Source organism: Catharus ustulatus, chromosome 7 (genome assembly GCF_009819885.2).
Source record: "Catharus ustulatus isolate bCatUst1 chromosome 7, bCatUst1.pri.v2, whole genome shotgun sequence".
Taxonomy (NCBI): domain Eukaryota; kingdom Metazoa; phylum Chordata; class Aves; order Passeriformes; family Turdidae; genus Catharus; species Catharus ustulatus.
This window is the reverse complement of record NC_046227.1, coordinates 8,089,956-8,105,983: the sequence shown is the minus strand read 5'-3', so window position 1 is coordinate 8,105,983 and position 16,028 is coordinate 8,089,956. Positions and strand designations below refer to the sequence as shown.

General features: G+C 42.1%; 1 protein-coding gene across 1 annotated transcript in view; it reads left to right on the top strand.

The window, feature by feature from the left end:
- The first annotated feature begins 581 nt into the window (after nt 1-581).
- The window catches only part of STAT4 (signal transducer and activator of transcription 4), a 39,963-nt gene continuing 24,516 nt past the window's right edge, over nt 582-16,028 (top strand). Inside the window, exons 1-3 of the mRNA XM_033065449.1 lie at nt 582-609; nt 2,860-2,988; nt 4,464-4,608. Coding sequence (XP_032921340.1) covers nt 2,861-2,988; nt 4,464-4,608 — 273 coding nt within the window. The 5' untranslated portion in view covers nt 582-609; nt 2,860. The remainder of the gene's footprint in view (nt 610-2,859; nt 2,989-4,463; nt 4,609-16,028) is intronic.

Below are 16,028 nucleotides of genomic sequence, written 5' to 3'. Positions count from 1 at the left end.
CTAGCTGAAACCTGAAGGACAGAGGGCAGGTCTGAGCAGAGTTAGTCCTAAGCTGCACCAGGGGATGTTCACGTTGAACATCAGGAAGAATTCTTTTCGTGGAAAGCATTGGAATGGACTGCCCAGGGAAGTGGTGGAGCCACCATTCATGGAAGTGATGAAAAAACAAATTCACTGTGGGTCTTATGTTGATATGGTGATGTTTAGTTAAATATTAGACTCTATGTTCTTGGAGGTGTCCACCCTCTATGATTCTAAGCCACAAGACGTTGTGTTCTGCTGCCCATCTCCTCCAGGAGCTGCCCTTTGCCTTTTCACTGAGCCGAGCTGGGGCAGTGCTGACAGCGGAGCCTCCAAAACTTTCGGGGGAAGACTAGAACCCCGAGCCACCCATCCCACCCTCAGTGCGCGAAGGGCAGAGACTTTGTGTTTCCCAGCCTCCCGACGGCAGGCAGCCGGCGGTGCCAGGTGAGGGTGAGGGACAGGATCCCGCCCATGGCAGCAGAGCCAGCGGGGCTGACGCACGGGAAGCGCAGCGGGGCGGGCGCGGCCGCTTAAAGCGCGCGGGGCGGGGGCGGCGGCGGAGCGGAGCGCGGCCCGAGGGCACAGGCAAGTGGGGCACCGAGGGACGGGACGGGATGGATGGGATGGGATGGATGGGACGGGATGGATGGGACGGGACTTGCACCGGCCCCCGGCAAACCCGGAAAGCTGCGGGCTGCTCCATCCCCGCCGACGCGCAGCGCCCGCTCCTTGCCGCGCAAAAACCGGGTAGATGGAGGTCCCTTGAGTAATAATGGACAGGGACTTGTGTTCCATCAGGCTGCTCATCTAACCTAGCCTCCAACACCTCCAGGGATCATCCACAACTTCCCTGTTCCAACGCCTCACCGTAAAAACTTTTTCCCAAAGTCTAATTTCAGCCTGCTCTCAGTCTGAGCCCATTCCCGCTGGCCTCACTATGTGCTCTCGTAGAGTGTTGCCCCTGAAAACTTTCTTTCCTTCCTGAAAACTTTCGCTCAGTTCCCTTCAGGGGAATGAAGCGACAGCTACACAATGAGCTACAGCTCCCCAACCTTCTCAGCTGTCCCTGCAAAACCTTTTGGGCAAAGGGAACATGGGCTGTACCGAGCACATCGCAAAAATCCCAGGGACAAACCCCACCCGTGTGCTTTGCGACAGTTCATGCGTGTGAGCATCCCTGCAGCTTACCTGGCAGGCTAAGGGGCTGCAGGCCGGACAAAATCTTGCCTTTTTTTCTTGGTTTTTTGGCTCTTTTTGGTGTTTTTGTTTTATTTTGGTTGTTGTTGTTGTTTGGGGGTTTTGGTGGTTTGTTTTGTTTTGTTGTTTGTTTGGTTGCGTTTTTGGTTTTTTTAACTTTAGATAAAAAAATATTGCATTTCCCTGCTAATCTTGCTAGGACATCACAATCACCAGAATTTACTAGCATTTACAATGAAAACTCCCACCAAAACGGAACCGACTTTAAAATGTTTGGTTTTTTTCCTGAATGTGAATTCAGGAAAAAAGTTACAGTCAGACTCAGTGATCCTGGAGGTCCCTTCCAAACCTTAGCAATTCTCTGATTTTATTCTATACATTATTAATGCATTAGAATTTGATTCCCTGTATGAATCACCAGAAATAAGGTTTGGGGTTCTTTGTAACTCTCAGTACAGCAACAGACAGCGAAACACTCCAGTACCTAACTCCTCCTCAGCAATTTAAAGAAACAGAGTAAATATTCAGGCAATATTTTTTTCCTCTCAGAATGGAGGGAATAAAGAGGAGGGAAATGTCACTGGGCACATTACCAGTGACATTATATACAGTGTCCTTCATACCACACACAGAATCATCCTATCAGCCTTCCTTGAGAAACTAAAACCTGTCACTTTTACTTTTGCATGAGTAAGTGCTCAGGATTCCATTAAGCCTTGAGATACTACTTTTTTTTTTTCTTCTGACTTTAAAAAATGCAACATTAAAGACTACAGCATTAAAAATATGATGTCCTTATTTGAAACTGTTGACTTTCTGAAACTATCATTCAGAACTGGAAATAGAAAAGCTGCATATAAAAAGGTCCTCTTCTACAAAAATGTCCATTTTGATGAAATCTTGGGTTTTTTCTTCAGGAAGAGTTTCTATCAAAAATATCCCAACAGATCCATAGTTTGTTGGCCCACTTCAGTCTTTAGCCCCTGACTATATTTTGTGTCTTTAGTTAAAATGACATGGAAGAGCATCTCTGGTATGGGATCAGGGCAGAGCCCACTGATCTCAGCCCTAGGACTGAGATGCCAGGGCTCATCAAATACAATTCCACGGCAATTTAAAGTAGAGAAGATATACTAGATTTAGGTTGTAAAGCAGTTCTCTCCCAACAGGAAATATGGGGCTTTAGGAACAGCCCACTGTGATAACTTCAGGAAAAAACTGAGTGGTATGAATCCAGCAAGAAGAGAGCAAAATCATTGCTTTCCACTACCCTTCAATAAGAATAGTTCTACCTGGGTTTGAAGAACACAATCCTAAACCTCTTCTCTTGATGAGGAGTGTAAATTTAGCCACTTTATAACCATCATAAAGTATCTCAGAAAATTTACATAAAGGAAGGGAATTGGCAGAGGTGCCCATTCAAGTGTAAGAGCCAGAACTTCTTTAATGGCCTTGCTCACTTTTCTCCCTCTTTCCTTTATCTGACTAAATTTACTCAAGTAACGCCTGCTTTGAAAGACAGAATAAAATGTCAAAGTATATAAGAGCTACAATGAAAAGAACTGATTTATGAAGTCTGGAATAGTAATTAATATTCATTTTTCAATTGCAGTCATGTTTAATTCCTTTCTTTTATAGTATGTCCCAATGGAGTCAAGTTCAACAACTGGAAATAAAGTTTTTGGAGCAGGTGGACCAGTTCTACGATGATAACTTCCCCATGGAAATCAGGCACCTACTAGCACAATGGATAGAAAGCCAGGACTGGTAGGATTTCATTCATCCTGACTCCTATCATTTCAATCCCCAGCAATTCTTTGGTTTGCTGGCAGGCTTTGGGGTGCTCATTTACAAACTGTGCAGGTATCTACACTCCAATAACACTATTTCACTAGTTATGGATTTAGCCATTTAAACTTAAGGAATACTGGGAGGCGGAGTTTCGCATTTGAACTTGCTCCTAAACAAAAATCCAATAAAGATGGATTTTAAAAAATAATGCAAGTTAATTTTCAATGTTATCCATTTACCTCTTGCAGCATAAAATCATTCACTTGTCCAAAATTGCACTTAAAGCTGGATAATTCTGGGGAGCAAGCCAGCTGTTTACAGGAACTGTTCTCTAGGAGGTCAATTTATGCACAAATTTGTATTCAAATCATTTGAGCGTTATCTTAAGAAAATTCCAAACTAACAGGAAAAAAAAAAAAAAAAGGAGAAAAAAATACCATACCAGAAAGAGGCATCTTAATTTTTCAAGCTAAATCCACAGGACTATTGGGGGAAAAAAATCTGCTAAGGAGTATAATCTGTCTTTATGGGTTTTGGCTTTGTATTTCTGGGGCTGTGGCAACATGAGTAACATTAAAATCTCCTTTTCACCAGACGTGGAGCTAGCAGGTGTATCTCAAACAGGCACCTGCTGTTTGTGAGGCAAGGAGAGAGGCTATCCCAAGGACAAGGATGCCATGCTGTCCAAACTTTTTCCTCCTCAGTTTTGCTCACTAATGCTGTGGCCCTGCACGCACCAAGCTGTACCACGAGCAGCAGAACCAGTAAAGCCTGGGTTTGTCTGTGCTTGTGTGCTGTGTCCCCTACATACCCTTCACCAGTAGCCTCAGAGTCCTCCTGTATCCCCAAATAGTTTGGCTGGGGGAAGGCTCATCTGGTGCCTGGTGTGAGGAGATGTATCTGCTGCCTGGCCATCTGGCTGTTGCCTCCTGGAGCAAGTTACTACTGCCGTTTTCCTCAGTGGAGGCGCTAATTTGGATTCCTTCCTTCCACCAACCTGCCAGATCGCCATGAAATTTGTAAGAACATTCTATCTTTTGGACTTCAAGCCTGTTGCCAGCTTTGTCTGAAACTGGGCAGCGAATTCAGAAATTATATCTGTGTGACTGAGTGAGAGGGACAGTTTGCATAAGCCCCATTTCCTCTGACAAGTGAGCTGGAAGTATTTAAATAGTCACTGGACCAGAGACTAGAAAACCCTGGTTGTCTCCTCTGGCTGACTCTACTGTCTGTGCTACCACCTCACCCTCTTTTTATAGGTGAATATCTATAGTAATATTTAAAAAAAAAATCATTATTTATAAGCTCTGACTATATGCAAGTCACCATATACTTAAAGTCTTTTTTTTTTTTGCTGCCCAGATTTCTGAATAGATTATCTTCTGTACTGCTAGATTGACAAATCATACAACATTGTAAATGTGCATTGCTGTTGTTCATTGGTTCTTTAGGGAGGCTGCAGCCAACAATGAAGCAATGGCCATGATCCTTTTACAGAATTTGATAATACAAGTGGATGAACAGCTGGACCGAGTTTCGCAGGAGAAGAATCTGCTCCTGATACACAACCTGAAAAGAGTCAGGAAGCTGCTGCAGGTGGGTCATTACTTCAAGTGACAAATTGCACTGTACGCTCTCACTGGTCTCTGGAGGCAGTGCTGGAGCTCTGTGGAATGCAGTTTGTTCCAATGCCCAGCTCAGAGATGCCCTGATTGCCACAGACTCCCAGCAGCTATGGGGAGACTGAGCCTTCAACAAGATAATTCAAAATAACGATCCCACTGTCTTTTTGTGCAACAATAGTTCCTATTTCAACGCATGCAGCTTGGATACAAATGCTGTGACTTCATAGCTCTCTGCCTGTGTTTCACTGAGCTCTTACAAATAGCACTGGACAGTGCTTATAGATGCTTGTGGTTATTACAAATGTAATTACCACCTTTCAGACAGCTACTGATATTTAACTGTGGAATAAAATACATGCTTGGGGCTTAGGGTAGCACCATGAAAAAAGAGCCCCAGTAAATCATTAGCATGCTTGCTGTTTTATGCTTTTCTGGGATTATTTGTTATGAATTACTTAAAGGATTTACCATTAGGCTTCTGCAGAATTTTATTTCTTTTGATTGGCTCAATGTTTCTCTAATAATTGTTTATCTAAGGCAAGGATTCTCAGATTTTCATTTCATTAGTCACCTACTTCCTGACATCTATCTCTCTTCTGCATAAAGCAGATGTTTTTAAACTCAAAGCCATGAGTTTAATGAAAGTTTGGGGCTTTTTCTCTTCTTTGATGGTGTTTTCCATAAGTGCTTAAATGATAATTTCACTGCTTGCCAAACATTTTCTTTATTTGAGACATATGTACATACACACACACTGACTGGAAAATCTTAGCAGGACTTCATCAATTACTTTGATCTCTTTATGGCCGTGTGTTTCTATTCTCTATCTGTGGTGGGCGCCTCTTAAAAATATCACATTATTTCCATCACTACAGCTTTTTCATCCTATGTTATGCAAGCAGCCTCCTGTGATTTAAAAACAAAGTAACTTATTGTTTCTTTTCTGTTTTTTGGAGCAGCACTTTTCATAATGTCAGTGCTCTTCAAACACCAAATTTGCTCACCTGCAGAAATCCTGTTGTTTCCTTAATGATCTTGGCACATTTTACCACAAAGCTGTATCACCTCAGTAAAGGATTCTTCCACAGGGGAAGGTGTGTGGAAAGAACATTTCAGGCCAAGCAGTTGCACTGGTGTATTCCTGGCTTTAAAGACAGTGCATTGCTGATTGTACCATCACAATGTGCACAGACAGAAAGACCAGAACATATTTACATACAGGCTCTACAAATTGAAAGCCACTCTTTGTTCTTCCTTCTGCTCTTTGCCCCATTTATTTTATTCTAAATTTTTAACCAAAACTTGAAGCATCAGCTTTGTGTGCTCTGCCAAACTGGGCACACCAAGCCAAGGCCTTTGGTGAACTCACTTGAGTTGATGTAATAATCAGTGTGAAAATGGCCTGAATGAAAACCCTTTCTTTCAAGTCCTGTCACATTTGGAAATTATATCATGAGGTGATTCAGGAAGAGCACAAAGCAAAAGAAAAGAGGCTTATTCCAGAAAGGCAAGAGGAGGGGAGTTTTCAGTGATTTGTGATTAAATGATTTCGCAGGTGCTAGGGTCTGAGTCACAATTCCAGAAGAAGCCAAAATTCTCAGGCACCCCCATTAGAGCTGAACAGTGTTATGAACTCCTTGAGTATAATTCCACGTGTGTGACAGTGGAATTACTCTGCTTATAAAATGGGATCTGAACCTTGAGCATTGCAGAGAAAAAAAAACAAAGCCCAGCAGCACTCCCCATCACTAATAATGTTGACCTTTCTTCATTGCATCAAGATAGCACATAACCTGAATTTAGACAAAAAGCTACCCATTCACTTTCAAAACACACATGCAAACCACCAAAAACTGGATGGCACTTTCACTGTTGGAGCTTTACCTGATCTTGAACACTATCATCCACAGCCTACATTCTGATTTCCAAAATAATTAGAATAGGCTGGAGTAGGATCAGGTCCTTGCAATGTTTGATAACAACCTATTATTGGCTAGGTTGTTGTCTTAAGAAATCTGTGACACCAGAATTTTTTACTTCTATGCAAAACTTTGTTACAACTTCTAAGGTATAGAACATAGATGTATGGGCAGCATGTTCTGTAGAGCTGCACAGGTAGTCTCCTGCTGCAGCTGTTAAAATTATTTCTGCACTGATTAGATAAGTACCTCAGTAAAGAAATGCTACAGTAGCTGAAATGAGCTGACAGCCTATCCTTGTTGTCAAGTGTTACTGAGGGACTGGACATGACACATAGCATGGACAGTATGTTCTGGAATGTCCTTAACTCTGAGTCTGCAAATTATCTAATTTTGGGTCTAATCTTTTGTTAATGCATCGTGGTTGTATTTTATTGCTGAACTTATGAGAAGATTGGAAGGGGGCATTTGGCTTCCCACCCACAGGTGGAAACCCTTGCAGATACCTAACTCTTGCAATTTGAGCTAGTTTGTGGCTGGTTCATGAGACAACACCAGAAAAACATGACTGATGTACAGAGTAGAAGCCATGGTCCTTTTTGTCCCAACATACCACTTAGGGAATGGTACGCTGTAAAACTAATGAGATTTTTCACTGACTAATAAAAGAAAGACTAGGTTCCTAAACAGGGGAGGAAGCTGCTTTTGTAAACATCTTTTCCTATCTGGTGACTCTGTGAACAATGTTGGTTTGACTTTCTCTGAAGGTTAGTTACCAGGAGCCCACCTTTATCTCTGCTTCGCTCTCTAGTGCGAGCGCTTCTTTGAAATTTCACAGTTCCCTCCTCTTCCTTCCCCTCTGAACCACACACAGAGGCACGGACCTGGGTGCATCGTGCACACACACAAAGCTGTCCAATCTCAATACACAATCTGAGTACAACATTTGTTCATTATTTTGAGCCAAATTGTGTTACCCTGTTGAGTAATACTTGACAAAACAAGACAATGCTGGAAACCAGCACTTATCACTACATACCCAGCACAGTACGTTGAGCTGTGGTAAAGGTTCCTAAATACTGTAACAATAACAATAATAAAGAAAAATTCAATTAGAGAACACACAAAAGCTATTCAAAAGCAACCTGCAGTTCTTGACAAAACATAAATTGAGAGACTAACATTTAATCAGAAATACAACTGGATGGTTAGTGAAAGGCAGCCTTAGAAGAGGAAGCAATATACACTTCATAAGTGGCCTGTGCAGCTATTTTCTAGACAGACAAGGACTCCTTAGGATCAAGATTCCTGGTGCTGGAGAGCATTATTTCTAGGAGTCTCCAGCACCACTGCTAAGCACACCTCACCTAAAATACTCCCTTTTATGCTATGATTTATGCTGATAGCATATTATTTATTTATTATTATTTATTATTGCTATAAAATTGAAAAAGTCTTCTATTCTGACTGTTGACTAAAACATCCTTACATAGATACATTAGTTGTTTGTAGTAATTATGTCAAGATGGACACAACTAGCACCATCACCAGCCCTTTATTAAAAACTTTACATGCCTTCTTTCAGTGGACTTTTCTGAGACAACTCTGTCTCCTTTCCTTATTAGCTGCTCCACAGCACTGACTCCTTCTCTCCTCTCTGCATGCCTGGCTAACCCCAACCTGTCCCTTTCCCAGCCACCCAACCCTGTCTGTCCCTCACACAGCATCTTCTTACCTTGTCTGTCCCTTGTACAGCCACCTGTCCCTTCCTCCTCACAGCACAGCCAGCAAACTCCAAGTCCAAACTCCAACTCACTCTGGACCAGCTCCCCACTCTTTTATAACCCCCATCCTCACTGGGCAGGCAAGGCTGCCTCCACTACTCAGCAATCAGTACAGCTGTAACTCATTGAGGAAAATTGCCTTCTGCACTGTCCTTACACACTATCTCCCCACAGCTGTTCTGTAGAAATAAGATGGAAATAGTGAAAGAAGAGAGAATTTGCCTGCCCTAGTTGCACTACAAAGTTTTGGGCAACCTTGTGGGTTGTGAAGGGCAAAGAGTAGAAGTCCAAGCAGGAAGGTGGGTCTGCCTGGCACCCCTGCTTTTAGAACACAAGGACCATCCCTATTCTCTCATAGTTATTAGCAAAATAACTATGGAATATGGCATTCCTGCTTAGACTGCTTACATTTCCAAAATTATCTGCAGTCAAAAAAGAAACACTGACCAGGAAATATGTAATTTGAAAAAGTTATAAGCACTTGAAAATAGTGTTGAGAAACTTAGCTAAGCAGCTGTGGTCACTGCTAGCTCTCTGCAATTTGTTTCAATGAAAGCAAGAAATAGAGAAGCATCTCTTCTTCTTTATATTAATCTGGTATAAATATTGTGTTAAAATCAGAGTCAGCATTTTAGGTTAAAATCCTTCATATTTGCTTCCTACATTATTATTACTTCTCCAGTCAGTAAATTGGATTCATTTCTATAGCAGAGCAGCCTTTTGTTGCTGTGCTCTTCAGTGGGAGACAGAATAGCACAGTCACTTTCTAAGGTTAAATTCTCTGTCCATCGTCCTAGAGAGCTCCTGCTTCTCCCAGCAGCAGTCTTGGAAAGGGAAGAGGGAGAAAATGTTCAGAGGCAGTGGGAGAAAGAGCAGGGAAACTATGCTTATGGTTCTTTCTCAAAATCTGGATGGAGAAAAGCAAAGCGGATTAGTCACAAGGAGATGGTTTGTGCTGTTGTTATGACAACAAAATGTAAAGGGCAGATGTTAAGCTTTGAAGAGCTGCCTAGCACTTCTAGGAACCAAATTGCAGATGTAAGAGACTCAATGACCTTGGCCCCTGGACAATTACAGCCTAGTTTTCAGAAGGAACATTTTTGCATGGCAGTGTACCTGTCCCTGACAGGCCCCTGTGTGATACACGAGTGGGTTTAGTGATCAGAGACTCTCATGCAGGACAGGCACTGTCCACATTCCTGACTCACTGGCCAAAATCCTGGCCTGGGGGAGAGCAGGCAGGCTGCAGTGCAGGGAGGCTCAGAGGAGCCTGGGAATCAGAGATGGGCACTGTCCCCCAGTGTCCCACCGCTCCATTTAGGAATGATGCTGGTGGGCACCTGCACCACCATCCATCCCCAGGATGTCCTTCCCACCACACACTCCAAGCTGGAAACCTGGAGCACTCCTCAATGCTTGCTAGACAAGAAGTAGCTCCCTGGAATGCAGCCTGGCCCAAGTATGGGCTCAGATGAGCTCTCAGGAGAAGCCACAGTCTGTGCTGTGCTCTGTGGCAGTGCAGGACAAGCCCATCAGGACAAAAGCAGAAATTCCCAGAATCATCCTACTCATAACTGAAGCCCTTGTTTATGCTCTAGTCTCAAGACAACTTCTGAAAGCAATCCCTTCTCATTAATGGCAACATGCATCTGTGTCACTTCTCTGTTTACGGTATTCAGGGTGAAATCTGATTACATAAATCTTCCTTTATAAAAGTGAAAAAACAGATTTCAGGAATAAAAAGGGCTGCTCTGCTCATTTACCATTGAAGCCTGAGTTAATGAGTATACTCTGTGCTCTGGGGAACAATTTGCTGTAAATTATGTATATTCATGAAATTAATTTAATTCTCACAGCAGATTCTCCAGTATCCGTGAACCTGACTGCCTCCCCAGCCCTGCTAGAGCCTGAGATGAGGGGAGGGAGGGTAATGGGATTGTGCCTGAATGAGCAGGTCTGTGGGCACACACACCATTAACACCTTGGGGGCTGTTTACAAAGGCAGAGGTCAGGCAGAAGCGCCAGATCTGTCAATTCACACCACCCAGTTATATAAAAACAAGCTTTTGGGAGTTACAGTAAGTAGTTGGGGAAAAGTTCTTTGGTTACATTACTTTATCCTACACGGCTCTGGCTGTTTTTATGGAAATGTCTGGAATAGCTTCTGAAATTATCTCCTGTCATCTAAACCAACGTATGTGAGGGCACTTTTATCCACGGAAAATTCACTGTTTCTATGTAGCACAAACAAATACATCTTTACACAATGCTGCTTAAAACAGTAACACCGTTACTGTGCTCATTCCTGATTCTGTGTCGTGTTCCTGGTTATGCTGCCCAGTTTGTTTCCACCTGTGATGGGCACTGAAAATCCATGTGCCTCTCCAGAAAGAACTAAGTGAGCATATAAAGGCTCCTCAGTTCAAGTGACAAAAGCCCCTGTACCAGAAAGGAACATGCATGAGGAATCCTAAGATTATTTATTTCAGTACATCAAAGAAAGTGGACAAAATAGGATATTCCAGTTGGTGCTCGACAAACAATTCTAATAAGCTCTGTGCTGAGAAACAGTTGCAAAGAGTGGAAACAGCCACTGATGTTTAAGTTGCAGTTTCCTGGTAATGCTTACAAAAGGGTGAGAATGGAACAAAATAGAGAAAGTTCCTAATAAACCACGGAAGATCCATTTCAAAATGTTATTTACAGGTACTTAGCACTCGTGCAGCCTGCCAGATCAACAGCTCAACAGCCAGAGTGGGAAGTGTGTTTTGAACCAGCATGAACTGCTGTCTGACACAATTCAGATTGTATTGACTGCTCCCTGAGAGTTTTTCAGCACAACCATTAAAGCTGTTTACAGAAAATTTTGCAAATGGGAAACCCCGCACAGAAATGTTTGCTGAAGCAGCTAGGTGTCTGCTCCTAGCAACTGCAGCCTCAGCTAATAAAGGTTTTTAAAAATGGTTGGTGCAAGACTGAAAAAGGTTACTTGTTATAAGTAAAGTACTTTGGGGGTTCTAGTTATTTTTTAAAGAATGCAGCTCTAAAAGTTTGTCAATGTTTCAGTTGTTTTCGTGGAATGAAAAAGAGTTAACTTGCAGACAGATATAAAAATACAAGCAAACTAAATAACCTCTGGTGGGCTTTGTTCATTCTGAAGTATTAAGAGCCCAGTTGCAGCTGAACATCTGCCTGAGAGATTAGTTAATAATACTCGGGTCTTTGTGCCCAGAGGAGGAGGGGGATGTGGGGATCAGTCCTCTCTGTCCTCTGGTGTTTTACCCTTTTTCATAGGCAACATGGTATTTCTATTTACTTTCAAATAAATCTCATTTGAACAAGAAGTTTTTTATCCTCAAATAAATATCAAATAGGAAGCATCACTACATTATCCACCCCTCCCTGTGTGTACAGTTCTACTGCCTGATGGTGATTTCTACAGAAATGTATTTTCTGTAGCTTTCTCTGACCCTACCTGCTCAGAAATCTGTTGTTTATTCCTTGAGTGGTTTCAGTGGCTGCTGGGAGGGACTCAGCAGTGGAATTTGAGGGGTGGAGAAAAAGACCTCTGCCTTCACAGCTCATTCTCTGTGCTTTTACAGCCATTGCAATTTAGTTGTACATGCCCTTAAAAAACTTCTGATCATCTGGAAGTTATGCATCATACACAATGAGAAAACTGCAAGACTACCTGGCTGTGTATTAGGACTTCCCACACACCACAGGAGTTTTCTAAAACAATGAGGTTGCCTTTAAGTTCTCTCACACATTTTGAGAGGGAGAAGGGGAAAACTAAAAATAATAGAGCAGTGTCAATAGATAGTGTCACAGGTACTTCCTCTTAAAGACTGAGATAAAACAGAGACATCTTTCTAGTAGAAGATTTTTTAGTAAGAATACTGTCTGTTTAAGTACAAGCTTTCATAAAACTCCCAAGCACTGAACCTTTAGCAGGCTAGCACAAGGACTGACTCTTTCTTTGTTTGCTGCTGTTGTCTTCATTAGACTTTCTGCCTGGATGCTTAAGCAAAGGTAGAAAACAAATCGAGGAGAAGTGTTATTTGTCATATTTGAAGGTGAAAATGGGAAATATGTATGTACACCTACGCCTTCCCTCCCACACCTTCGAGATACACAACTAAACCAAATCTTGCTTGCTTTCAAAAAAATAAAATTGTAGACAAAAGGGGTTTTTCTCCCTGTTTTTGATTTTATGAAAGATGAGATATTTGCTTATCCAGAAAGATGCTGAGTATCAGACTCAGTAAAATAATCATATCACAAGTGAGCAATAGGGAAGGAAATGTATTTTTGCTTGACTTTGTCTTCCTGTTTCCTATTTCTCCTCCCTTCCATCAGCTTCTTTAAATATTCACTGAGTATGAACAAACACTTCAATGGTCATACCAAGTAACTCTTCCATGCCTCCAAGTAAAACTCCTATTGTATACAATTACAAGGCTTAAGAAGGTCTTTTTTCTAATGGAAATGATAAGAAAAAACATTTGATGGTTAAAAATAATAAAGAAAAAGAAAAGAGAAGAGAAAATCCATCCAAACCCTGAAGCAATTCTCAGAACTGGAAAGCACCAAAACCTACTTAAGTCCTTTTTTAAGGTCACCTTGAAAACACTGAGATAATCAGGCAAACCCCTGAGTGACTCTCTAAAGGTTTCACAGCACATCCTTCTCCATTACAAGCTGAAACCAGCTAACACCAAATCCCCTGCCTTAACCACTGAGAACAGAGCCAGTTGCTCAGGTAGAGCACATCCAGTATTCACTGGTGGGTGTGTACAGAGCCCTTGGGCACACGAAGAGCAGTCAGTGTCAGTAGTAAACTCTAGATACTAAAACTGCCTGCTGTTTGGTGCCCTTTTTGAAAGAACATGTGTTTTAAAACATCATAATATGTATTTTAAAGTTTCTCCATGACCTTGCAGCTTGCAGACTCAAACCCTGCATTTCCCCAGCCAGTTTTATGCCCTTTTAACATACTCCAAAGAGTTCAAGCTGTTTTAAAATTTGGCTGAAGAGCATAAACTCTGCACGCTATAACGTACTAACTGTTTTTGCAGAAATGCTTCTTTGTTTTTCTCCGTGATCTAGTAAGATATTGTCACAACAGATGTCCCTGGAGTAGAAAGAGTGCATGCCAAGTGGCAGTAGGAAGGTTTTCTCCAAGGAAATGTCATCAGAACTCACAGAAAATTGTCACCTGTTCAGAATGAAAGTTCAGGTTCTCCCTGATTGCTTAAATTAAGCATCAAGCTGGTAGTTCTTGAGAAGAATCCAGTCTAAATAAGATCATTTGTTGTTTGTTGTAACTCATGGCATGGAAAGACCTCATTGGAACAGAAGAGAGGAGAAAGAAAACTTCTAAGAACAACAAAATTACAGTAATATTAGCAGATATTTTGATTTGAAAGAAGAAAAGCTAATCCTCAATTTCTCTGTGCTGGTATTTGTCAAAAGACAAATATAAATTTTCTCCTCACATGTTTAAACTTATTAATGCAATTTTGCATATCTAAAGAATCCACACTCTTCTTCCTCTTCTAGCTGCTAGTTCATGTCACTCTAAGTTAGGATTCTTTCATCTCAAGCCATTTTGGGTTAAAATTCCTTAATTTTCCAACTTATGCTACTCTTTTGGTGATAGGAGATAATTTTCAATTAGTCATTCAGAAATCAAGGTAATGTTGGGCAATTTGTGCCCTCAGCTAAAGACAAAATGGAAGTGCAGAGCAACAAGAGCTGGCAGTAGGTGAATAATAAGGGAATGCCAAGCAGTGCATTCCAAAGTGTAATTACAGTCAATTACAGGCAGAAAATTTTTAGTGTTATTATTTTTTCCAGAGTCAAAAACATAGCCATTGTGACTTTTAGTAGCTATTGTTATCCAATAAATTCTTGAGATATTTAGAGTTACAATTAATTTATCAATTTATTACTGATGAGTTGCAATCCATCTGCTCCCTTACTGCAAAAGGGGCTGCTCCAGGAGCAAGGGTGGCAGCTCTCTGTTGACCTTCTTGGCAAATACTCAAAATGAATCAAGCTGAAGGAGCACCAGGCTGGCATAATTATGGGGATAACTCCAGACCCTGCTTGTTTCTACAGCTTTATGAGTTAGAGAAGGAAAAAAACAAAGGGGAGGGGGAGTGAATTTCCACTCCATCTCTTGATTCAGATGGTTTTCTCTTAATGAAACAAAGAAAAGGAGAGAAAGAAAGAGTTTTTGAAAGTTTTACATATGAATCGTGTCTAGAAACGCCAGGAAAGTCCCTAGTAACCGGCATCCTTTGTGGGGAATTTTGACACATCCCACTGTCAGAATTTCTATTAAGAGCCTCTTCTACATAAATGCATTTTTCCAGCTCCAAGAGAGGATATTTACTTCTTCTTGACTTGGTTAAATAGCTTTTGTCTGACCCCTTTAAACCCTTGCAGTGCTGGAATTCTGTTGGGCAGTGATAAACTGGGACTAAGGTAAGCCTCAAAGCCTGAGCTTTGTAGCTTCAGGTACCAATGTATGGCATGGCCATTCACTGGGCATGCAAGGAGAGGGTGAAACTCTGTTTTACTAACAAAAAGAAGTAACAGCCACAAGCAGAAATTAACAGAGGAATTAATATGCCCATCAGTGGACTTACACCAGTGGCAGATTTCTCCCCACAGCTTTCATCTCAAGCCTTATCAATAACAGGACCTTTTCCTCCTCTAATCAAGGTACAGATGGATGAGACAGGCTTAGTGATAACAGCTGAAACAAGGCAGGACTGTTCCCTCCTCACCCAGCTTCACCTTTGCAGTAAACTCATCCTTTGCTGAGCAGTTTCAGTCCACCAAGGAGCAGAAAACCCAGTCGGTACAAAAAGCATGAGTTATTTCCATCCCAGTTAGCAGCCTGGATTGGCTCCCTAAGGAGCCAGGCACTGGACTGGAGCACAGCCAGGAGCACAACCACTCTATGCAGCAGCTAATTCGCCCTGGCTGTTGGTGTTGGACCTCAGCTCCACATGACACCCCACTCAATCCTTTGCAGCAAGATCACAGCCATTTCCCACATTTATTCCCCTCCCAAAGCTACATCCTGACACTACAGAGAGGGAGATTGGGAATATGCCCAATAAAGCGGAGTGTGATTATATTACTGGACCTGAAGTGCAGTGGTGTTGAAGGAAGCTGTTAGTTACTGTCCTCACAGCCATGGAGCTGTCAGGGAGAAGTGGGTAGTGACAGATCCTTGGCACTGTTATTTGGCATGGAAATCAGCAGTGTATCCTTAATCAAGTCTCCTCTCACTGCCCAGGAACGAGCTGGCAGGGAGTGCCTGGTGTTTCATCTGAGGCAGACTGTGTCCTGGGGTAGTATTACTCACCACTTCTTGTCTACAGAGAAGCTGCTAAAACCAGTCAGGTTCCTAACTCCTGTTCCTCAGGGTAACTGGTACAGATGGTGGCTAGATCAAAGGAGGCACAGCACTGTGGCTATTCTGGGTGTGCACTGGTTGCACTGTGGGACATGTGCTTTTCCTGTCCTGAAAAGACTGCAGAAACCATAGAAACAAAGTTTTGTTTCATTGCTAACAATGCCAGGGCAGTGTCCAAACTGCCTTGGAAGGGAATTTGGTACCTTGGTTATTTAGTTTTAAGAGTCCTGTATCTTTCACCTCAGTCCATACC